This window comes from Trachemys scripta, chromosome 22 (assembly GCF_013100865.1).
Source record: "Trachemys scripta elegans isolate TJP31775 chromosome 22, CAS_Tse_1.0, whole genome shotgun sequence".
NCBI lineage: Eukaryota > Metazoa > Chordata > Testudines > Emydidae > Trachemys > Trachemys scripta.
The window spans coordinates 9,670,955-9,695,819 of NC_048319.1; the positions used below are offsets into that span (position 1 = coordinate 9,670,955).

The window sequence follows — 24,865 nt, forward strand, 5'->3', positions numbered from 1 at the left end:
GCCTGTCTCACAGGGAGCGCTACGAAGCCTTGCTCAATTGTAAAGGTTGCACAGAACCTGCTGTGGGTGAAAGAAACGAGACTGGCTCGCGTGGTCTCCTGGCTCCCAGCTCAGTGCACCTTCCCTGGAACAGAGATGAAGGAAGCAGAACAGTCTCCTGAATGTAGGGACCGACTGCAGGGAGGCAAGGAATAGAGCCCCAGTGTCCAGACCTAGTGGGGGTGCGGATCTGGCCACGTGAGCCCGTCCTCCGGAGGTAAGGGGACGAGGAACTGAAATTAATTCCTCCAGCAGCTGTGACTGCATCGGAGGCCCGACATTTAGATTTTGTAAAGATAAAGCCTTCACCGCTAACGACAGTAAGGGCCTGATTCTCCATCATCCTGCCTCTTGTGCACTCATTGCAGTGGGAGTGCAAAACACAACCCTTCCGCTCAGGGAACATTTTGCACCCCGTTGCACAGCGTACACACTGGCACAAGTCACAGGGCAGCACCGAACCAGGCCCGCAGAGCAACACTTGCCTGACTCTAAACAGCTATGAAATGGAAACGTTATTTCACGATTGGTGTTGTTTTATAACTTGTCCTGCTGCAGGGCTGGGAACCAAAACCCCAAAGTGCTGTCCGATGGATGAGAGCCAGGAAGTGAAACTGACCAGTGTGGTTTCTGTATCTGAGCAATGAAAGGCATCGAGTCGATAAGCAGCATAAATGATAGGTAAACAGGTTTCTGTGCGGGGCGGGGCAGTGGGAGCATGTTCCGTTATGCTCCATACTCCGCACTGGCTGTCCATTCATATCGGGGAGCCATGCAAGGTACCTCAATGGTCTAGGCTCTAGGTGTTTCAGAGGATGCCTCTCTCCCGTGCCCTGTTGCAGCCCCGGTGTGCTTCTGCTGTCTGTCTGAAGGCTGGAGCTCATGGGAGCTGGCCGTTGGCTCCCATCAGGGATACAGTCAACTCTTTTACGTTGATGCACCTTTGCGTGTAGGCTTTCCACTTGGCGCTGGTTCTGGATTCTCCTGTCACTCAGCCTTGCTTTCTTTGGAGGCTCCAGTACTGTCCATGCCAAACTCAGGTGTTCCAGCCAGCTACAAAAACGCAGAGGCATAATTGAGGTGCCGGTGTGTTTTTCCATGAACAATGCCCTGGTGCTGCTCTGTAAATAATGCCCCCTCCGGCAGACTGGCTCCCAGCTCCAGTCAGCCTAGTTATACTCGGCCTCGTGATCCCACACCCTGGTACCTGGTGTCATCCAGCCAGGCCTCTGCACTGGGGAATTTATACAGCGGCTGCAATGGGCTGGCCATAAATATAAGAGATTGTTCCGCCTGCTCTCGCTAGGACTGGCAGGAACTGGTTTTTGACAGAAAATTGGGTTTTCAACCAAAGAATTTTTATGTGTGAAAAGCGTTCAGCTTCTGCAGAAAATTTAGATATTTCATAAAAAAACCAAACATTTCAGTTAAAAACGTCTCATGGGAAGGGTGCAGTTCAGGTGGCGTATGTTCCCATTCTCCTCTATGGGCCAGGCTTTCTGGCCAGACTACATCTTCCATGATGCATCACAGCCAGGGACTCCTATTCACCACTTCGCTTCACCAACAGTGTAGAAAGTGGTGCACCATGGGAGATATATTCAGGTTCCTTGTATTCCTCTAATGGCCAGCCAGGCTTTTTGGCTGGATTACATCTCCTATGATGCACTGCTTTCTACCTTATTGGTGAGGGGAAGAGACCCTAGCTGTGATGCATCATGGGAGATGTAGTCTGGCCCGAAAGCCCAACTGATCCAGAGAGGAGAACGGGAGCATAAGTAACCAGAACTATAACTCCCATCAGGCACTGCTGCTCCCATTTCAATTAGAATAGTTTGGTTTTGGGCCAAAATATTTCACCGAAGATTCACATTTTTCAGTGCACTGCCTGCCCGGCCCCTGTTTTCTGACCAGTTCTACTTTACATAGGTGGGGTTCCTTCCCCCATGTACAGGAGCCCCCCAGGGGAATAAGGACGGGGCAAGAGGGACAGTGGTGTACTTTAAAAGAAATGTTGTTACTGCTCTGCTTGCTGGTGATCGTTCTCAGCACTGTATTTCCCACAAGCCGAGGGGCCCGTAGGAGAAAGCGGTGAGTTACGAATGGCCAGATCATAGAATCATAGAATATTAGGGTTGGAAGAGACCTCAGGAGGTCATCTAGTCCAATCCCCTGCTCAAAGCAGGACCAACACCAACTAAATCATCCCAGCCAGGGCTTTGTCAACCTTAAAAACCTGTAAAGATGGAGATTCCACCACCTCCCTAGGTAACCCATTCCAGTGCTTCACCACCCGCCTAGTGAAAAAGTGTTACCTAATATCCAACCTAAACCTCCCCCACTGCAACTTGAGACCATTGCTCCTTGTTCTGTCATCTGCCACTACCACAGTCTAGATCCATCCTCTTTGGATCCCCCCTTCAGGTAGTTGAAGGCTGCTATCAAATCCACCCTCACTCTTCTTTTCTGCAGACTAAACAATCCCAGTTCCCTCAGCCTCTCCTCGTAAGTCATGTGCTCCAGCCCCCTAATCATTTTTGTTGCCCTTTGCTGGACTCTCTCCAATTTGTCCACATCCCTTCCCCCAGATCATCATGACACGGAGGCCATGGGTCCGACAGAGGCCCCGGGTCCGACTGAGCCCGTCCTGCAGATCTGGGGGGAATGAGCTTTCCAAGGGTGCCTGGCCCGGTTGCTAACACTGAAGGCCAAAATATCAAAAGACCTCAGGGCTGGAATTTCAGAAGCACTTCGCACCCAGCAACACCCACTGAGACACTCCCCGGCACATTTTCAAGTGAGCTCAGCACCCAATGGGCAAAGCTCTTGAAAATCCAGGCGCTTGTTTTGGTGCGGAAATGGGAGCTGACTTGGTTTGAAATTCTGGCCCCGATTTTGAGCGCCGGAAAATTCTGCCCCTAGTGGCCCAGAGGGAGTGCACACTGGTCTGTTCAGCCTTCCAGAAACCCCAGGTGTCATTGCTTCTCCAGCCTTCCTATGCGAAAAGCAGGAGATCCATACACGGATTGAGACAGGCATCTGGTTTTGTGGCTGCATCTGAGAGTGCCTGAGTATTGTTCAGAGGCTCACGGGAGATATCCCTACGCCTCCTACGACAAGACAATTGGGGACTATTTTCCCCCTGTATCTCCAACCTTGGAAGGACATTGCTGATACAAGAGCCTGGCCTCGCCCCCTTTACAGGGATACCGCTAGACCCGCCCGTAAAGGGCAAACCTAGAATTGCCAGAACAGACCCCAGAACTAGTCCACTGAAAGGCACTCAGGTGCAGCCCCGCTGCCCCAGGTGTGGCCTGTTTTGGGTTCTATGAGATGCCCCAGTGCCCCGAGCGCGGCCCCTGGAAAGGATACGAAGATGTAATCATCCATGAAGCGCTTTTTAAGATTTTCCACAATGGCATCCTCGGAGATTTTGGAGAGCAGGACCATGTCATCCACGCCGCTCTGCTTGACATTGTGGCTCTGCCAGTGAAACAGCTCCTTGCTGCCCTGTGGAGAGATGGGGGAGAATTACTGCACGCAGCAGGGCAAAGGAAATGCTTTCCAGAAAGCAGCGCGGTCCAGTGGCTAGGACTCGGGTCTGTGAGTCAGGACCCGTGTGTGTGTGTGTGTGTGTGTGTGTGTGTGTGTGTGTGTGTGTCCGCTCCTTGCTCAGCCACTGACTCACCATGTCACCTCTGTACCTCAGTTTCCCCATCTGGAACATGGGAATAATAATGCTCAGGCCCCTTTATAAGGTGCTTTCAGATCCCAGGAGTTATATAAGAGCAAAGTGTCACTGTTATTTATGGCTCGAACTCATTTAGAAGATCCGAAAAGCGAAAGGCTCTGCTAGTAAAACAGAGTGCAGCTACCGCCAAGTCAATGGAGCGGCACCAATTTGCAAGAGCAGAGAATTTGTCGCTTAATTTAAAGCAAGTACTGTTATCCCTCCCCCCCGCCCCACACACTCCTCCACTCGCCCCCCTCCCTCCCGCCTGCGTGGCCTTGCAAAGATTGCCCTGACATTTGGCACTAGCCCGTATCACGCAAGCTGCGCTGGTTGGACACATCGCTTTTGGGGCCTGCTGCGAAACATCATCAGAAAAGCTCAAAAGGCTCCTCTGGGGAAATGAATGAGGGTTGGGCGGGTGTGGGGGAGAAGGAAAAAGCAGAGGCCTGTTTGGGGTGCAGCCGGATTCTGCAGAATCTGAACTCCCAGGACGTCCCGGGACCAGAGCCTCCTTTCCCACCTGCGGATCACAAGCTGGGGAGGCCCAGCCTCACCAAGCCGCCTCGTTTTGGCCCCCATAGCAGTCCAAAGTCAGGAGGAAGCAACTGCAGTTCACGCTTTAGCTGGTGTTGCCACCTCTGAGGTACAAAACACCAGGACAATCAAGCTGGCCAACAGGCAGCGTGTACTGAGCCCCTGACAGATTTCCTGGGACAATACCTCAAAAACCGGACAATCCTGGGAAAACCTGGCCAGGCAGCAACCTTGGCTTTAGCCCACTTCCATCCTGCTGGGCCGCAAGCCGGAGGTGCTGCGTACAAATCTCACCCACTACGCGATCAAAAACGAAGCTCACAGACAAGAATGCTTCTCTGTACAGCACCAATGGCCTGTGCTCCCCCACATCCCATATCTGGAGTCTCTTGACTCCAACATGGTGTAATAGATCTCACCCCTCACCAGGGCACGCCCAGCAGCCAGCCACAGTGCAAAGGACGAGCCCTGCCTCAGTTTCCCCTTGTCACTGGGGCCGACTGAGCTGCCCATTCTCTCCCTATGGACCCAATCACCAGCCATCTCACCTGTTTGGGAAAGGAAATATGTCCTCCTCCAAGTCCAGTGATTTAGTTGGGGATTGGTCCTGCTTTGAGCAGGGGGTTGGACTAGATGACCTCCGGAGGTCCCTTCCAACCCTGAGATTCTGTGATTCGATGACAGGCCCACTCCTAGGCATAGTTTATAACTGCAAGCTTCAGCAGCTCTCTCAGCGTAAGACAGTTCATCAATCCCAAACGGGGGTTTTATAGGGACAGTCCTGATATTTGGGGCTTTGTCTTATACAGGTGCCTGTTATCCTCCTTCCACCCCCATCCTGATTTTTCACACTTGCTGTCTGGTCACCCTCACCCCAAAGCCTTGTCCAGCTGTGTTGCACCCAGTTCCTCTGTCATTCTTCCAGGTCCCATTCTCACGGCCTTCCACCCAAGAGTGAACAAACCCCACCTCACAGTTCCCACGCTCCTGTTCCGGGGCTTCCGCACCACTGGCCTGTGACCACACTTCTTATGACTGTTCCCCTTCAACCCTGGCCTCAGGGCTCCTCTGAGCAGGCTTCCAACAGAGTTCCACGCCCCCGGCCCCTCTGCCGGCAGCTCCCCCTGCGGGGTCACCCTCCTGCTGAGCCAGTTCTTCCCCGCAGAGCTCTTCCACCTAGTGGGGTTCCCCAGGTCTGTCACACCAGCTCCTCTTCCCTCCCAGGAGCTTCCAACTCCTGCTCTCCCAGGTCCCTGCCACTCTCTTCAGGGACCCACCCACCCCCACTAGGGCGACCATATTTTCCCAAAGGGAAAACAGGACACCCCCACAGGGCTGGCCTGAAGTGCTCCCCGCATGGGGCTCCTCCCTGCCTTCCGCCCGCATGGGGCTCACCCGAGGTCCTCCTCTCCCCCTCTGCACATGAGGTGGTCCAAGCCCCCCTGCTGCCCGCCTGCGGCCACCCCGAACCATTCTCTTGAGCCTTCCCTCCTGCGCAGGGCTGGCCTTGCCGCTTGCCCCCCACGTTCCTCCACACCCCGCTGGGGTAGAAAAGAAGACCTAGAGGGGACCTGATAAGGCTTCAAACATGCTAAGGGCGAAAGAGGACGGTGATCAATTGCTCTCCATGGCCATGGAAGCCAGGACAAGAAGCAATGGGCTCCATCTGCCGCAAGGGAGACTTAGGTTAGACGGCAGGGGCAACTTTCTAACTCTAGGGGAGTGAAGCTCTGGAACGGGCTCCCAAGGGAGGGTGTGGAATCCCTGTCACCAGAGATTTTTAAGAACCAGGGCCGGCTCCAGGCACAAGTTTACCAAGCAGGTGCTTGGGGCGGCCACTTCGGAGAGGGGCGGCACATCCAGTTGTTCGGCGTCAATTCGGCGGACGGTCCCTCACTCCTGCTCGGAGCGAAGGACCTCCCGCCGAATTGCTGCCGCAGATCGCGATCGTGGCTTTTTTTGTTTGGCTGCTTGGGGCGGCCAAAACCCTGGAGCCGGCCCTGTTAAGAACAGGTGGGACAAACCCATCAGGGATGGTCTAGGTTTGCTTGGCCCTGCCTCCGTGCAGGGGGCTGGACTAGACGACCTCCCGAGAGTCCATCCAGCCAACTGTTCTACAGTTCTGTGACTCTCCCTGAACTGCCGCATGGCTCTTTATAGCAGCCAGATGCCCCCTATCAGGCCTCAATGGGAGGCAGCCAATGAGTCGCAGGTGAACCGGACCTGTTCCCTCTTAAAGGAACCAGTCTCCCTGTGACACTGGGGCCTAGATTCACAAAGGGTTTGAGCCTCGTAACTCCCACTGACGTCACAGAATCATAGAACCAGAAGTTAGGAGCGTAAACACAGTTCTGCATCTGCGTCTTAGATTGAAAGTGCTTTGGGGCTTTGTGTTATCTGTTGGTACAGTGCTCAGTACAATGAGGACATGGCCTCTTGTGCCCCTCCAGTACAGATACATTAATAAGTATAATGAATAATTTCCTCTCTGTGAGAGATGAGTAGGAATTGCTTGTTTCTGTTTTTCAGTGTATCACGGAGGAAGTCTTCTGAGGTTGTCTATCTCTGTACTCTCATGGCAGCTGGTTGTGGGGGAAGCTGTGGCCTGGGGTTTAGGACTTTCCAGGCTATGCAAAGGGGATCAGAATGAGCTGGGTTGTGCCAAGTTAGTTTCCCTTGGTGGCTGCCATTTTGTGCTAAGCTTTCATTAAAAAAAAAAAAAAGTATCTAATACTTAAGGCAGCAAAGAAAACCTTCCAGAGGGTGACCCGAGTGTAAACTCATGCAATGATGCCTACCTGAGTCTGCAGACAGCTTGAAACAACAGCTCTGAGAGAGGTTATCTTAATGGAGTGTTAACTCTGAAACTTAATAATGACAATTTAAATATCAACTTTGTTCATCACTTAGAATCTGGTCAAAGCAGACAAGAAAGAATCCAGGTTATTCTGGTGTGATGGGCTGCTCAACCCACTGTGAATAACCATCTTGTTTTGGTATCACACGGTGGTCGTGCTGGGCATGTGGGAGGAGTTTGGTATGGGGCGGAGCTGTAGAAAGTACAACCGTTTATTTATTTCAAGGCTGACCCTGCTTTGGTCACTCCTAGCTGGTCTCTTCTTTTCCAGCCCAGTTCATTGCTCGAGTGAATGTCACTAGGTTTCACTCAAAGCAGGAGCCGTTCATCAGGCCCTGCCCATCCGGCAGTCCCTCGCTCGGTGAATCGTCTGCACGTTGCTGCTGCTGGTGCTCCAGAATTTCCTTTTTTCACTTGCCGTGCATCAGCACCGGCTTTCACTTCTCCCGTCAGCCAGTTGTTTCTTCCGCTTCCCCTTTTTCTTCTCTTCCTCTTTTGCTTTGTTTTCCTCTCTCTCCTGGAGCCACAGAGCTGATTTTGGACTCATGGTTTCAGATTGTGCCACATTCTCATATAAATCCAGCCCAAGCATCCAGCCTCTCCCAGCGGATTCACGCAGGAAAACACCTGCTCCCTTTGGCCCCTCCTCTGTCACATGTACCGCTCCTGTGCCGCCGGACCTCGCCAGACCAGCAGGTCTCAGGCATTCTCTGATGAGGTCGCATCCACTTGTGCGGATCAGCCCATCTCCCGTCCTTGTCATTCCTGTACCTTCTCCACGGTGTCATCTGCCGTGTGGGCCAGCAGACGCTACTCGGCTGGACGCAGCCGTGGACATGAAGCCTTCGGTATTTAGGAAGCGCCAGCTGCTAGTATAGAAGGCTGCAGCAACACATGCCACTGTCAGCTCATCACACCTGTCCTCTGCTCTCTGCATTGGCTCCTCGCAGAATTTTAAATCAACTTCAAGGTCTCAACGCTTATCTTCAAAGCACGTCACAGCTTGGGGTCAGGCCATCTGAAAGTGCCTACAGCTGCAGGATGAAGACTTAAAGTTGACAATGGTGCACCGCTCCAGCCCAATGGACCGCTCTACAATAAGGGTACAGCTGATTCGTGCAGCAGACAGGGCTTTCGCGGGGGCTGGCCTGAGACTGTGGGATGAACTCCCCCAGAAACCAAGGCCCATCGCAAAGCTCCTCACCTCCCGTTCCAAGTGCAAGGCGCCTTTCTTTGCCCTCGCCTTCTCCAACATAACCACATAGCACCAGGTAGAGTTATAAACAACAACCACCCTAAACCGTACCCAAAAAACTAGACACTCCACTGCACATGCGTCTTTTGGGGAGAGGACGAGAGACCAACCAACATCTGGCAGATGCTGGTCATAAGAACGGCCATACTGGGTCAGAGCAAAGGTCCATCTAGCCCAGTATCCTGTCTTCCGACAGTGGCCAGTGCCAGGTGTCCCAGAGGGAATGAACAGAACAGGGAGTCATCAAGTGATCCATCCCCTGTCGCCCATTCCCAGCTTCTGGCAAACAGAGGCTAGGGCACCCTCCCTGCCCATCCTGGCTAATAGCCATTGATGAACCTGTCCTCCGTGAATGTATCTAGTTCTTTTTAGAACCCTGTTTAATTGCTTAATACACGACTGGAAGGTGCTCGGATACAGAGGTGAGCACGGAGTAAGAACCTATCTAGAACAGATTAGGATAGCAAGGGCCCAAGGGAACACAGTATGTGATGTCATGGGCCAAGTTCAGCCCTGCCGTAGCTGTACTGACATCATTGGGAATACCATGGCCCCCTCCTGTCCTTAGGCCTGAGAGGTCGGCGGGGGGTGAGGGAGGGGGAAATGTTACAGTCCCTAGGTGGAGACAGACGGAGACCACAGCGCCTCCCAGTGACCCCAGCCACGTCTCTTACTAGCCGCAGGACCTGCCGTTGGGCTCTAATACCAGCCGTGAAGCTGAGTCACGCAACGGGAAGCCTGAGGAAAAAAAATGCTGTTATTCCATATAAGCCCAACTCCACCTCCCTCCGGGTACCCGGGGCACAAAACTCTTGTAGACGGAACTGTCACAGGATTGCGGCTAGTGAGCAGAGATCCTTAGCAGGCCGGACCTCTGTGTAGGCAGGATTTTGAGAGACACTTCGAGAACTCAGCCTGTTCTTCCCTCTTTCTCTAGTTCCTTGTTTGAGTTCCTCCATCACCCATTCTCTTTCTTCCTAGTGAGACGTTCAAAAAGAAACCCAGTGAAGATGGGATCATCGTTCAGATTAATCATGCTGTTTTCCTGGCATGCTATTATTAGCCAGACTGTTGTATGACTATTGGTAGCATTTATCATTGTGCAAGCGAAGCAAGGGGCTAATGGAGCCTCATGCTTCAGGGCATGGTCAGCTGGTCCTGATAAAGGTCAGGAAGGGATTGTTCTTCCATGCACAGCCATTCGCAAAGGCAGATGCATTATGGGGCTTTCTGGCCTTCCTCTCAGATCTCTGGGATTGGCCATTACCAGAGCCAGGATACTGGTCAGACTAGGCCGGCCAGTGGTGTTATCTGGTGTGGGCACCCTGAGCTTGCTGCATTAAAGGGTTAAGGCAAATAGTTTAATTTCCTGTATCACAAACAGGACAATCCTGGTCCCGTTTCGTTCAATGAGAGTTTTGTCACTGGCTTCACCGGGAGCAGGAATTGTCCCCGTGACAGCACTTCTCCAGCACCTTCCGCTGGAAGAGCTCAACGTCTCCTCTACAAGTACGTGTGAATTAGGCCTCACCGTACCCTGTGAGGCAGGGTACCCCCTTTTACGGGCGGGGGGACCGAGGCGCAGGGAGGTCACACTGCAAGTCACGCACCCAAGTTGTCACATCCGTGGCAGAGTCTGGAACGTGTGATGCGCAGGGTGCAGCGCTGAACACAAGCTGCACACCCACCCTGTCACACACTGACCACTGCCAATGAAACCTGTGAACACACGTTTGTGTGTCTGACTCATTCTTCACAAGAAAGCCGCAGAGTGAAGGGAAGCCCTTCCATGCTAGCAAGGCCTGCTGAGGGAACTCACATGCTCACGGCTGGAGGCTAGCTAGCTCTCTGACTGGCCAGAAGTCAGTTCTGGCCTAGGGCTTCAAGCATAGGGCTAGCTGACAGGAGACCCGGGCTCTAGTTCCAGCCTCCTTACCGGCAAACTTAAGTAACTATCAGCCGAGAAGGGGGCAATAAGTGAGTTTGCTTTCACAACTGTTAGCCCCCAGTTCCCCTTTTCCTTCCTCAGTAGCACCCTGCGGTCGCAGCACAAACCTCAGGTCCAGCTCTTGCAAAATCCCAGAACTCAAGAACCAGGGCTTGAAAGTGTTGCCTGCAGCATTTCAGATGATTTCAGTGAGACAGTCACATATGTGCAGCCCCCCTCCCCTGGGAGGCGAGGGGTTCAGCCCTCCCTGCCAGGGGGCCGAAAATCCCCGACCAGGGTCCTTTTCCTCTACGTTCTCAACAGCGGGGGCCTTTCAGATCCCTGGATGTGACTCAGAGACCAAGCTCTTTGGGGCAGGGACTGTCTTTTAGTTCTGTGTACAGTGCCTAGCACCACAGGGTACTGGTCCATGCCTGGGGCCCCGAGACACGACTGCAATACAAATACATAAGTATAGATAATTGTGATCATCACTTGAATTAGAAAAGGTTCCGCTTCCTGTAAGGCTCCCAGGGGCTGGCCTGGCCTCCCACTGGTATTTGTAATTACTAGGTCCCCAGCCACTGCTGATTTCAATGGAAGTTAGGAACCTAAGTACCTCTGAGGACCTGAGTCGAGGACCCTTGGCTTGAAGCCAGGGGGTCTGATTTGACGTTCCAATGATTGGGAGAGGTTGTGTTTCACGCCCACCTTGTACTGGTGCAAATGACAACACAAGGTACCAGGTGATGGAATTTAGCTTCTTAATTTCTCTCTCTTCTGCTGTTATTTCTCTCTCATTTAACTGGGAGACAGTTTGTAGGTTTAGCGTCATCCCAGCCCGACTGCAGGTGCCTTCCTGCATTCACCCAGCCCAATGAGTCTAGACCAGATTTACAGATTTTGTAAGGCCGGAAGGGATCATTAGATCATCTTCTCTAAGCACCTGTATCACACAGGCCGTTCCATTTCACCCAATTACCCCTGCACTGAGCCCAGTAACGTGTGTTTGACTAATACACATCTTCCGGCAAAGCAGCCAGTCTGGATCTGAAGAGATGGAGAATCCACCACTTCCCTTGGCAGGGGCGGCTCCAGGCACCAGCGCACCAAGCGCGTGCCTGGGGTGCCAAGCCGCGGGGGGTGCCCTGCCGGTTGCTGTGAGGGCGGCAGTCAGGCTGCCTTCGGTGGCATGCCTGCGGGAGGTCCGCCGGTCCCGTGGTTTCGGCGGCAATTCGGCGGCGGATACGCCGAAGGCGCGGGACCGGCGGACCTCCCGCAGGCATGCTGTTGAATCCACGTTACCAGCGTTACCATGCCGCTGAAGGCTGCCTGCCTGCCGTGCTTGGGGCGGCAAAATACATAGAGCCGCCCCGTCCCTTCGGAGCGTGTCCCGTTGGTTAATCACCCTCGCTTATTTCTGTGCCTTATTTCTCATGTGAGTTTGTCTGGCTTTATCTCTCAGCCATTCATCCAACACCCTCGTGGATGAGCAGGCTTTAGGTGTGAGTCTAGTGGCTGTACTCATCTGTTAGCTGCGATGAGGGCACACTAATAACGAAACCTAGGGCCCGATTCCCCATTACGCTGCACCTTGTGCAGCCAGCCGTTCACAACAGGACGCAGAGGGTGTCAAATACTGCTAAATCAATGACACGCTACGCAGGGCAGTGGGGGTTCTCGCCCCACTTGTTTGTGCCCTAGTCTGACAAGTGAGGCTTCATCACTGGCTGTCACCGGCACTTGTATTTGCTAACTGCCTACCCACCCCGCAACGGCTCAGATATTTTGCACAGATAAAGATCTGACACAGTATCCAACACAACGTCTGCCGCGATCTTAAACACCATCTCAGCCTTGCTTCAAAGTGCAATTCCAGTCAGGAAAGCAAGCAGGAAAAACAAAGACAGCGCAAAACGGGGCAAAGGCTCACTTCGGAAAGAGGGGCACCCGGAGCCTTAGTACCCCCTGAACTACTCAAAAGACCGAGAAGGGGATAGTGCATTACCAGCCAGGAAATCAAAACCAATCAAATAGGGACGGGGTGTCCAACTTCCCCGGCACAAAACCCCACCTAGGACCGGAGAACCCAGCTGTGTTCTATCTGCCACTTGTGGGAGTACGAGTGACAGGAAGGATGAGTAAACTTGAGGTGAGAACACAGAGGGGGCCGTCAAATGCCCAGTTCCCAGCTCTGCTATAGACGTCTTGTACGGCCTTCAGCTAGTCACACAACAGCATTGTGCCTCAGTTTCCTCATTTGCGAAAGGGGGCTGATACCCCGACTCGCCTCACCGGGGCGGGAGAGCTATGTGACGTGCCTTGAGATGCTCAGAGAGGAGGGGGGAGCATCGGAGCTGCGGGGCAGCCAGCTACACGAGCTGATCTCCTCGCTATTGTGGGGGCTGGAATAGCCTCTGGCTCGCTCCCCCCCCCCCAACTCTGCAGGGCCAGGAGAAGGGAAGGATGGAAGACACAGAGGAATCCCGCTAGTATCAGCCTGACCGCAAGGACACTCTGAGAAGGTGCACCGTGCGTCTGCTGCTACGGTTCGGGGTTTTTTTTTTTGTAACACCTCTCACCATGCCCGAGAGCCATCCTCACGCTGTCTGTATTGAGCCGGCTCTGAGAACAGGCCCCCAGGGGCAGATTCAGCTCTGCGCAGACACTGGGACAGAGGCAGCTGGCATCTCACCGATTCAGGGGCTCCTGAGAACTCAGAACTATTTTCAGTTGAGACCAGCCAGGCTGGCGGGGGGGGGGGGGGGAGGGCAGGAAGCCCCATCATAGGGATCGTTTAAAACCAGAGAAGCCAAAGGCCTCGCTATAGGGGCAAGTCTCGCACTGCTCCCCACACAGGGGACCAGGGGGGTCGCATAGGCCTTTTCTCATCTCGCCAATCTTTGGGCCTGACGGCCTCCCGGCCGGCACCTCACATCACCCTCGCTGGTGCAGCACAAGGTGCCCGGTGGGGGACAACCAGGCCCAAAGGGAAAAGGTCTGAGCTTCCCTGGTGCGTGGATACCGTGGGGATGGGCCCTCTGGTCCCCCCGAGAGACAGGGCCTGCCCCTGCCTCAGCATCGGTCGCGCGCTCCCCTCTGCATTCACACTTGCTGCTGTGTCCCGTCCTGGGGAGGCAGAATGGGATTATCCAAGCTGGAATTTTGCCTACAAATTCTACTCCTCCAAAAAGTGTCATGGGCTCCTTGGGGATGGCAACTGGTCAGAGCCTAGAGAGATGGTCTTGAGGCTAAAATACAGGCCTAGGGATCAGAAGACCTGGGTTCCCCCAGGTCCTATAGATTGTGATCCAGTCAGTCCTTTACTTTCTCTTTGTTAAACTGAATAGATTGAGCTCCTGGCATGTGTCAGTATAAGGCATGTGTCTAATCCTTCAATCATTCTCTCTGCTCTTCTTTGACCCCTCTCCAATTTCTCACCAGCCTTCTTGAATTGTGGGCACCAGAACTGGATGGACTGTTCCAGCAACGGTCGCACCAGTGCCAAACACAGAGGGAAAATAACCTCCTGCCTACCACGCCAGACTCCCCGGTTTATGCATCCAAGGATCGCATTAGCCCTTCCAGCCAGAGCACCACATCATGTCCTGCTGATTCTCTCTCCTACGCCCCCACGTCTTTTTCAGAGTCAGGCCATTCGGCGTTCCCTGCCTTGGCCTTCCCATCTGTGTCACTGGAGGGCGACACTGAACTCCCTCTCGGTCGTGGTGTGATGCCCAATAGCTGGGCAAAGAGCTACAACGTTCATGCCTTCGGCGGCGTGCCTGCGGGCGGTCCGCTGGTAACGCGGATTCGGCGGCGTGCCTGCGGGCGGTCTGCCGGTCCCGCGGCTTCGGCGTCCCTGCTGCCAAATTGCTGCTGAAACCGCGGGACTGGCAGACCTCCCGCAGCATGCCGCCGAAGGCAGCCTGACTGCCGCCCTCACGGCGACCGGCAGGCCACCCCCCGCGGCTTGACGCCCCAGGCACGCGCTTGGTGCGCTGGTGCCTGGAGCCGCCCCTGGCTTGGAGATGACTGTGCTGCTGAAAAGCCGAAGGCCAGCACGTCAGGGGCTCTCCAGCAGCCTGGGTAGCTCGCGGGTCCTGGTGGGCAGGGGCAGGGAATTCAAAAGCACCTTCCATAACTTCACCATGTTGCCTGAACCCCTCCATTGCCATCAGCCCCTCGCCCCCCACCCTCAGCGCAAACAGCCCCCCCCAGCCAGGCCCCCCCAGGCAGCAGTGGGTGAGAATCCAGCTGAACAAGCCAGCGTGAGGCCTGGCAGCAGCACATCCCCCCCCCCCGCTGTCAGCATCCAGCCCGTTGGGCTCCCCAGCACCCCCCGCTTGCCTGTCCCTCCTCTCGGCCCTGGATGAGGCAGGGATGTTAATTCTCATTCAGCCCCAGCCCCACAGGGGCTCACCTGGCAGCCCCAGGGCGTTACTGGGAAGAGAGAGGGGTTTGTGCAGCCCCCACCTTCCTGTGTGGGGGATGGCAGGGGGGTTGCAGCTTCCCCGGCCTCTGGGAGTCTTTCCAGCTCCCTCTTCCCCACACAGCCATGAACCCAGGTTACTTCAGGCCCTCGGGGACCAGGTGCTCCCTGGAACTCAGGGCAGAGACGTTTGAGTGGGTGGGTTCAGGGCAAGGGGGCAGCAGGGGCAGGGATGCATGGCAGGTGCTAAGCAGGGGCTAGAGATACAGTGGTGGGGGGGGGGAGCGGGAGAGCAGCAGGCAGTGACACCTTGGTAGATTTTGTGAGGGAGGGAGCAATGACCCAAGTGCGTGCAGAGCAGGGAAGGGAGCAGTGACCCCAGTGGGTGCAGGGGCAGGGAAGGGAGCAGTGACTCCAGTGGGTGCAGAGCAGGGAAGGGAGCAGTGACCCCAGTGGGTGCAGAGCAGGGAAGGGAGCAGTGACCCCAGTGGGTGCAGATATGGGCAAGGTGCAGTGACCCCAGTGGGTGCGGAGCAGGACAAGGTGCAGTGACCCCAGTGGATGCAGGGGCAGGGAAGGGTGCAGTGACCCCAGTGGGTGCGGAGCAGGGCAAGGTGCAGTGACCCCAGTGGATGCAGGGGCAGGGAAGGGTGCAGTGACTCCGGTGGGTGCGGAGCAGGGAAGGGTGCAGTGACCCCAGTGGGTGCGGAGCAGGGCAAGGTGCAGTGACCCCAGTGGATGCAGGGGCAGGGAAGGGTGCAGTGACCCCAGTGGGTGCGGAGCAGGGCAAGGTGCAGTGACCCCAGTGGGTGCAGAGCAGGGAAGGGTGCAGTGACCCTGGTGGGTGCAGAGCAGGGCAAGGTGCAGTGACCCCGGTGGGTGCAGAGCAGGGAAGGGTGCAGTGACTCCAGTGGGTGCAGTGATGCCCCACAGCGGCAGAGCAGGGGGCAGTGCCCTGGCCTTTGCAGCATGGATCCAATCTTTTCTACTTACCATGGTGTCCTTGCAGCCTGGGGGTCCTGCTCTTCCTGCTGCAGCCCAGAGACGGGGTGGGGTGGGGCTCTCTCGGCGGGGGTGCTCTGGGCTCCTGTCACTGGGGATCAGGGAACATGGTCCCTCCCTGACACTGAGTCGCCTCACTTGGCTTTTCTGCAGCAAGTGACAAAAGTGCAACTAAAACTAGGACTGATTTCCTTTTTACCCCTCCCCCCCCTTGCTTCCTCATTTGAAGCTGAGTGGTGAAGGGGAGGGGGGAGCAAGTGCTGTCTACCTGTGGGAACTGGCACTGGGGATGGGGAAGCACCCACTGGGCACCATGCCTGGGTGGGGGGGGCAGAACGGACCCATCGCTGGGCTGTGGAGCAGGAATAGCTCCCCAGGAGCGTCCTCGAACAGCCTGGCATTCGGGAGGCAGCTGGCAGCGGGCTGCCAGGCGAGCATATGGCTTTGGAGGGGCTCCGGGCAGTGCCTGCTGGAAGTTGAGATTACAAAACAATTTCCTCTGTAAGCAGCTGTTTTCCCACTCCCCTGGAGTCTGGGCTGAAATGAGCCTCCGGGGGGGAGGTCTCTGACCCAAGCGGATTATGGCTTAGTTACCGACTGTCTTGCTTGGGCAAAGTTGGAGCAAAATCTCCCGGATCATTTTTGACTGGCTGAGCCCCCACCTCTTGCCCTCCCCTTCCTGTTTGCAGACCCGATGGCTGCCCTGGGTGTGCTGCAGAGATAACGCCCAGCCGGCTGCGCTCTGACGCCCACCTGCGCAGAGTCCTAGGCCAGGAGCACGGCTGGGACCACCTTGATCAAACGGCGTGGCTAAAACTGGAACAAATCCACGGCCGCCTAGCACTTCCCGTGTGTTGCCGTGTGTCACGCTGCAGCCGAGCCGGGGCAGAACTCACATCCTCTGGCTCCAAAAGCACAGGCCCCTGCCTCATCTGCTACAGGTGAATCTCCTTTAAGCAGTACGGGGCCTATGCCACACAGCTGAATCATTCTAATCCATCTGCTCGAGGGCAGTGGTCCATGTATGTGTACACACACTAGCCAGTACTTTGCAGTAATACACCACGGGCACCGGAGCAGGGAGCCCGGCTTTCGGCCGAGCCCCCTGATGTTTAGGGGGGTAGCATATCCTGGGTGCGAGCCACATGGCCATCGCTAATACAGCCACAGCCCTTCTGAGCATGCTCCGTCGGGAGCTGCTCATTTACTTGTTAAAACAGCCCCTAGCGAAGCCCCGCCCACTTGTGACATCACAACCTACTGTCCCCGCCCAGCCCCACTAGGTGTTGCCTGCTGCGGAGACAAAGGGCCAGGTTTTCATAAGGGCCCAGCCAGGGAGATCCCTGGGGCTCCTCCCCCTTTGCAAAGGGGCCACACCCTGCATGGGCAGCACATGTTACTGTCTGCGCCCCCCCGATTCAAATGCAGACAGACAGTGGGGGAAACTAATCGGGAAGTCAGGGCGGGGTGGAGCCTGGCTCCAGCCCATAATACTCTGGTGACCACTTTTCTGCATCCCTTCCCTCTTAATGTACAGCCCGGATGTAGCCATATAAATAACCAGGGGCTCTTCTCTCCTGCACAGCGGAGCGCCTCTCTGGGGGAGTGGGGAGTAGTGGTCCAATTCCCCCAGGCTCCCGGTCCACCAGTTTTGTAGATACCCCCATCTCGGGCATCCCCAGCAAAACCGCATCTGTTCCTGGCCTCAGCTCCTCCAGGTGGTCGCCACCCAAGGGCAGAGGCCATGGTCCTTGCGTGTCATTGTGCTCCTGAGGGCGTCTTACAATCCAACCATCACTTCACTGGACTTGAAAAGACAAGGGGCCAATTTGCTCTAGGATGGTACCCGGAATCGACGCTGTATTGAAATGTTGGGTACAGCCCACGTCCTTTGGGCCCGGCTCTTTGTCTTTAGCGTAATAGGCACAGGGCTGTTTTCGGAAATCTTGCATGGTGTCAAGTATCAGAGAGGTGCCACAGGACCCTCTGTTGTGTTTTTCGGAAATCTTGTTGCCTTAGCATTTCCCTCTCCAGGCTGGGATGGATTAGATCCGCACGAGCGCTTATCTTCCTGCCCATCGGTAGCTAGGTGGGCTCACACCCAGCGCACTCGGAGGCCTGGTTCTGTATTTCCAAAGAAATAGAGCGAGGTGCCATAAATCATCTTTTCATCCCCTCTTTAAAGATCCTCTCTGCGAGGCCACTGCAGGCTGGATGAGATGGGGAAGTTTGAATAGATTTAATCCCATTTTTGTTCAGAAAGTCTTTGAATTCCATGCTCGTAAAATCTGGTCCATTGTCTGTGCCGAGGACACCGCGGTAACCCATGTGAGGCTCAGGGCTGTCGGAGCCATTCACAGGTAGCTGTGCGGGTCGTTCAGCTCATCACATGCTCACGGGGCAATTTGATGCTTGGCCTCAGGGAGGGACGAGGGAAAAGCGTCAGCGTCAAATCATTGCAGGTCTCCTGGGCCTTGGGCCAGTGGCCCATGTTGTTTGCTGCAGTCTACAAGCGTCTGTGAACTTGCACTTTAAAGGTGACCTGCAAAGTGTGTGGGTGTACGTGTGCCCACGTGTATATATGTGGCATGTATGTGATGTGTGCACACGTGTGTGTGTGTGTCTATTTTCCAGCCAGTGCCAACCTGACCCCTGAGCAGTAGTGTTTAAAAGCTGTTACCATCGCGCAGCTCTGGGCGGCCTGTGCAAAGTGTAGGTAAACTCGCTGCAGTTCCTAGGGGAGCCCCACACTTGTCCCCCTCGTCGTCAGCCTCGTGAGAGAGGCCCAGCACTGGGCTGTGAAGTCGGGTGTCCCCTCTCCCACCTAGAGACGCTCACTCCCAGGGCGGGCAGGCAAACTGGCTGAGTCAAACGTGAATGAAGCAGGGCTGGGGCTGGAGCTAAACAGGGCAGTTTGGGGCTTGCAAGCCTTTATTTGGCTCCACATTCTTGTAAACCCCCAAAACGCTGCTCCTGATCTTGCTGGCAAAATCAACGAGGAAAGGACTGGCGGATAACGACCAGCTTTGCTGCTCCCGCTGGAGGAGGACGCTGACGCCGGGTTGTGCCCGGGGAGAGACTTGTCCGTTGTCCTGTCCTTTGGAGCTGTCCTCTCTGCAGCGCTTGAGCGATTCCGCTCGTGGGCCCAGCGAACAAGACCGGCCTGAACTTTCTCTTCCTTTTTCTCAACCCGTGGGAGAGAGGGGGCTGGACAGGGCTGGGCTTTTGGGGCATCGGTTAGCTGGGCCTTGCGCTGATGGTGGCACATTAAAGGGTTATGTCATGCTGATCAGTTCTGCGGGTGTCTATGATGGAGAGGAGATTGTGAAACCAAATCCCAGTGAAAAAGTCTGGCAGCCAACTGACACGCCTAAGCCAGCAGGAGAGCTGCATGCCACTTAACCGTGTCTGTGCAGAAACAAAGGGAAATGATCAACCAAGAACCACTCACAGTCACAGGAAACGGCCGGCACTGAGGTACACCCACGTGCGGAGCACTATGAATAGCCAGACAGAGATGGGTCTTTAGAAACGCCTACTGTGTCTAGTCACAAACCCCTCTGTGATGATCAGCGGCACCCGTCGCAGCGTAACCAACAAGCAGCTACGTACCCGCTCAGCCCCCATGGGCGTTAGCAGGGATTGAAACCTGGCCCATCACCACTCCGGGTGCAGGCCGCAGCGTCTCAACGAGAGCTCCTGGAACTGGGCTATTGTCATAGCCTTGTGCAGCTCCAATCTGACCTAGGAGGAATTAACCATCTCCGGGCAGGTAAATAGACCGGCAAAAATGTCCCAGTCGTTTTGTTGGTTCGCTGGAGTTTTGCTCATTTACCAGGCTCAAGTCCCGCAGCGGAACTTGTCGTTCACATGGGCTGGCGTCAAAAATGTCCAAACTCCGCTGCCTGGAGCGAGACCCCTCCGGCCGGATGCAGCCACCCAAATGTAGAGGCAGCCTGATTTGCAGAGGCACTGAATGTGCACCAACCAGCCCGAGCTGGGGGTGGGAATCAGACTGCTTATTTCAGCCTGGGCTTTGAAAGGCTCTTTAAGGAAATTAGGCACGGTGGAAAGCCAGCGGGGGAAGGGCACCTATGGATTTAGGGGTCCAACTGTGGGCCCTCAGGGTTGAACATTTTGGCTTGCGTGTGCCCTGACTGGCCCCTTTTCACGGCTGGGGGCCACCACAGATTAGGGATAATTAGTAGCATTTGGCAAAGAAAAGAAGCTCCCGTGGGTTGTACGGGTGATCGCTTGGAATTCACATGCACTGCTGCGGTCCTTGCTCAGCGGGTACAAAGAGTAGCTAAGAAGCGAAAGGGCTTATCTCAGGAGGATCTTCTCTCTCTGCAAGTGAAGAGGTGATTCTGTGATACGCCCTCCCCGGGCAGGGAGGTGCCCAGGGTTAACTGAACTACCAAGCTCTGAAAACGACAGCAAGGCCCAGGTAACAAGGGCGCCGTTCTTGTGTCTCTGCAGCGTGATGCTGGTGAGCTGGGATAGGCCACCCTCCTGCTATTGATTAGATCAGTGTCGCTTGCTCCACACACAGGACCATATTTTGGAATAAGTTTCCTAAATTCCGCCTGTCTGCTGACAAATCCCTGTTTGTAAGAACAGAGTTATAACGCCAGCCCCTAAACACTACTGGGGGGACCCACTGCACCTGCAATTCTTTAGCCTGCAACCAGGACCTCAGGGCCTGTCTACGCTGGGGATATTTGCATCCCTGCAATTCTACACAGTAGCGGCAAACCAGAGTAAGCCAGACGGGGTCAGCCCCATAGTGCATCCGGGCAGGATGTCTGCACTAGGGAGTGGGAGGAAGGGACGTTGCAGAGATGTAGCTACAGCAGTACGTAGATCCCCAGTACAGACAGGCCCTTAGATGCTCAAGTACTCATTTTGCGCACAGGTGATCATGCAGTGCAGGGACCTTTCCTACAACGCAGTGAGGGGGATCATTGAAACACTGGAAGGTGGTGGGATGGGGAATTTCGATGCCTTTCAAGGGGAGGTGGGATAAAACCCAAGACGCCATAAATCTGTCCAATGGGGAAGCTGGAACAAGAGGCGATCAAATGAACTAAAGCCCTTAGCTCCACCACTGCGTTAAGGGTCATTTAGTGTCTCAGGCTTTGCTCTTGGATTTGAAAGAATGGGAAACATTATAAAATGGCACGAAGAAACCCAGCCTTTTGCTTGGGCAATCTGGCCCCAGCGAGTGATGGTTTGATTTTTGTTTCTCTCATATGGAACAAGACGAAAGCAGGATTTCCTGCCTCAAAACTAGTTCAGACTTGGAGGAGTGTTGTGCTTTGATGCGGAGGGACATCTAGTGGCGGATAACTGCACCGCACAGGCGGGTTTCCTTCCTGAGATGATCTGGCTACATCTAAAGCAGGACAACAGTGACAGGCCAATTCCTGAAGCACCTCAGGTTTGAGCCTTGCTGCTAGGCAGAGGCAAGTAGTGTTGCCAGCGCTGGTGATATTCGGGGATTTTCTTAAAGCCCCAGCTCCTGGAATCATGGTAGTTTGTCGGAATCCCCACGTTCGTTTCGAAAGAAAAGGTTCCAGCCCTCATGGCAACAGAGATGGAAAACGTGAGGTTAGTGCACCTGAAAGGCTCAGAAATGAGAATGCAAATTAAAAGCGCCCCCCCCCCTTTACTAGTTAAAAGAATCTTGTGATTTTGGAGGGCCTGATTCCTGATGTTTGAACGCATGGAGTTGGCCATATAACGTCTTTGGGAGCCTCAGGATGTTGAGGTGAGCTGGCAACTTTCTCATAGACTCAGTGTCTTTCCTTTGGCTGCTTGCTCCTGTCTGACGGCAAGACTGGCTTCTCCTCTTTCCAGCCAGGCATGATCAAGGTAAAACACTCCCCCCCGCCACTCACCGTGGTGTCCTGGCCCATCCTTCGGGGTCGTGGCGGGTGTGTATGGTGCAGGGATAGCAGTCGTCTGCTCCAGAGATGGGTGGGAAGCTGAAGCCATGAGACAGGCCTGCAAGGAGCAGCCGGCTGGGATCCAGTGACAAGGCAGGAGGGGAAGGGAAGAGCGGGCGAGTCACGAGGCAGAATAAAGGAGGCAAAGCAGGCGTAAATGCAACACGTCCTTCCCACAGTCCCCCCAGGCTTAGCAATCATCCATCCTCCTCTGCGCCTCTAGGGACCCCGAGCTCGCCTTGTCCCGGGCCGCTCCAGAGACCACAGGGAGGAATTGTTCCAGTCCGCTTCCCCACCTTGACGGTAAACCCTTTTAAATCCCCTCTTGCCTGGGAGTTATGGGGGAACCCCACCAACGCTGGTTGGGTCAGGGGGGACAGGGATGGCAAAAGTGCGCAGAACTATGTCAATCCAAAACATGTCCAACTCCCCAGGTTTGGAGTGGGTGGAGGGTGAGTCTGCAGGATGGGGGAGGGCGGCCTGGAATGGGCCACTGGGACGCAGCTGAGCGCTCGGCCCAAGGCCCCAGGCCACCCAGGCAGGTGTGCGGCCAGCTGAGAAATGACACTCGGACCAGAAGCTGCCCGGGATGGTAGCTACTCCTTTATTATAGATCATGCCGTTATTTTGCGCCTTCTTCTCAGAGTTAGTATTTTAAACAATTTTGGTTATAATATATTTCTATAAAATCGTGAAAACAACGCCCCCCCCCCAGAGTAAGCGTTGGAATGGAACATTCCACCAGGAAGGAAGACAATTAATACCCACGCGCCAGCCAATCAGGAGCCACCCAGCACCTGAGAGGCTGTGATTGGCTGGTGAGCGGATGATGCTGCTGTAGCAGGTATATTAATAGCTAGAGACACTGGGGCAAGGGAGGAGAGAGATGTTCATCGTTCCTGCATCGTTCCTGCAAATGGAACAGACCCCCGGGCTTGGGCCTTGTGTTGCTTCATTATGATGCAGAAAAATGTGATTTAAAAAAAAAATCCATGTTCTTTTCACATTGGAAACTCAGGTCCTCTCTAGCCCTGTTTTTCCTGGAAGACTCTATGGAGAGCTGGGGAAAATCATAGGACAATAACACCCCCGTTAGCAAGGCAGCGGAACCTGATTGAGCGTGACGTGGAGGAATGTCAAGTGTGCTCTTCTCTTGCGGGTGCTCCGCGGAGGGGTCGGGGAAGTGGATTGGGAGCGCTCGTAGTCCTAACTGAATCTTGAAAAGAGAAAGCTGTGCTTTCCGCTACGGCACCAGGCTGCAGGAGGCAGTGGGGTGCAGTAGGCAGTGCCCTGGCCTGGGATTCAGGAGACCCCAGTTCAATTCCTGGTTCTGCTGGGTGACTTTGGGCAAATCACTTCCTCCTTTTGTTTCCGCTTCCAACCTTTCTCTGTCCTGTCTATTTAGATTGGAAGCTCGTCTGTCTCTTATGTATACGTACAGCACCTGGCACCACAAGGCCCTGACTTCAGCTGGAGCTTCTAGGTACACCCCTGTGATTCAAATAATAATAAAAGGCTTCAGAAAACCAATGTTTTTAACACACCTTCCCCTCCCCATTCACCCGGTGTCACTTCCTTGGGGACAATCAGTATCCGACCGGTTCTCCAGTCATCCACAGAGACCTTCCAGGGGAGACAAGACTTGCACAAACCAAACAATCCTGCTCCTCCCACCCCAACAGCCTTGCTTCATCCATCATAAAGAAGCCCAAAGGCACAAGCCAAGGGTTGTCCTTGGCAGGTTGATGCGCCACACAGCTAAAATCTTTCTCCTCTTCTTGCTCTCCCTGTTTTCCCTGGGCTCCCGCTGGCGCAGGGCAGGACGGACTGCTCCATTCGCTCAATCCCCCTCCCCTGCCCGAGGCCTGTTTCCCAGCGCCATGGCAGCCATGGGGCACACTTGGTTTCCCAGAGGCGGACAGCGATGCCCTTCAAAAGACTGGGCACGGAGCAAGGCGAGGGCAGGAGCAGAGCATGCTGACTGGCTGTCGAGAACCGCCCTGCCCTCCTCAGTGTGGCGGGCAGGGCTGTTGGCACCATCTGGAGGCTGTTGGCTGGTGCCCGCAGGACCCAGCTGTGCTACTAAATAAATAACAAATGTCAGAATTTCAAGTAATGTCCTTGTTGCTACGCTCTCCCCAGCTCTGCCCTCTCCCGGCACGGTGACCAGCTCCGTTGTGGCCGCAGAGATCTCCCCGCTCCTCCCATGCTTTGTGCTGCCTGTCTCCGGAGTGGCACACGCCTCGGCAGTGGTTTAACTGAGGGTCCCGCCACTGGGGTTCTTGTGGGGTTGGGGTGGGGGGGGTGTCGCCGGCTCCCACCAGAAGCACGACCAGTGTTTGGGTTGAATCCTTTGGAGATTCCCGGGGGTCGGGGGCGGAGGGGAACGGCACGGCTCGGCTGCCCTCCGGCATTGCTTTCGCCTTCCAGTTTTCCTACAGGGGTCGCCTTGCTCCTTTAATGCCCCTGGCACGTTTTACAGCACATCTGTCGGAAGTAGGTCCGGCTGCAGAACTTGAACTTCAACACCAGGGGGCAGTAGGCGACCTTGTTCACATCCTTGCATTCTGCAGGGAGCCCAGAGGGAAAAGGGTTAGAGACCCCGCTGCGCACAGAGGGGGAGCCTAGTCTACATAGGTAGGGTAGAGAATCAGCTCAGAGCAGCCCCCCACCCCCGAGCTGAACTGCCCCAAACTCTGGGAAAGTTTTGTTCCCCAGGGCCCAGTCTCCAGGGACTGGCTGCCAAGCAGCAAGTGGGGTGAACCCCACATAAGGGCATGAACCGAGCTCCGGATGGTGAATCTTATAGGGAGATCAAGGCCTCTCCTCCCAGGGGTCCCACAGTGCTTGGCAGACTCAGTGTACATGCAGCAGCCACTTCACCCTCCACCCACTAGGGTGACAGGTTCAGCACTGACCCAGAGGGGAGAGCGCCCCTTACTGAGACCCCCCCCCCCCCGCCCTGCAGCACAGACAGCGCCCCCATGCCCCATCCAGGGGGCCTGGTTCAGCGCCGACCCAGAGGAGCGAGCGCCCCTTACTGAGACCCCCACCCTCCGTGCAGGGATACTGGGGTCAGCATGGACCCAGAGGGGAGATTTTGACCCAGCTGTTAGCAAGGGAGAGGATTTAGAGCTG

General features: G+C 55.1%; 2 protein-coding genes across 2 annotated transcripts in view; both read right to left on the reverse strand.

The window, feature by feature from the left end:
- The window catches only part of MYO1F (myosin IF), a 40,788-nt gene extending 24,835 nt beyond the window's left edge, over positions 1-15,953 (reverse strand). The window contains exons 1-2 of the mRNA XM_034755592.1: positions 15,771-15,953; positions 3,412-3,549 (exon numbers count right to left, since the gene is read on the reverse strand). Of these exons, the coding sequence (XP_034611483.1) occupies positions 3,412-3,549; positions 15,771-15,773 (141 nt within the window). The 5' untranslated portion in view covers positions 15,774-15,953. The remainder of the gene's footprint in view (positions 1-3,411; positions 3,550-15,770) is intronic.
- Positions 15,954-22,314: 6,361 nt separating this feature from the next.
- The window catches only part of ADAMTS10 (ADAM metallopeptidase with thrombospondin type 1 motif 10), a 100,625-nt gene continuing 98,074 nt past the window's right edge, over positions 22,315-24,865 (reverse strand). Inside the window, exon 25 of the mRNA XM_034755274.1 lies at positions 22,315-24,294. Within this exon, the coding sequence (XP_034611165.1) occupies positions 24,185-24,294 (110 nt within the window). The 3' untranslated portion in view covers positions 22,315-24,184. The remainder of the gene's footprint in view (positions 24,295-24,865) is intronic.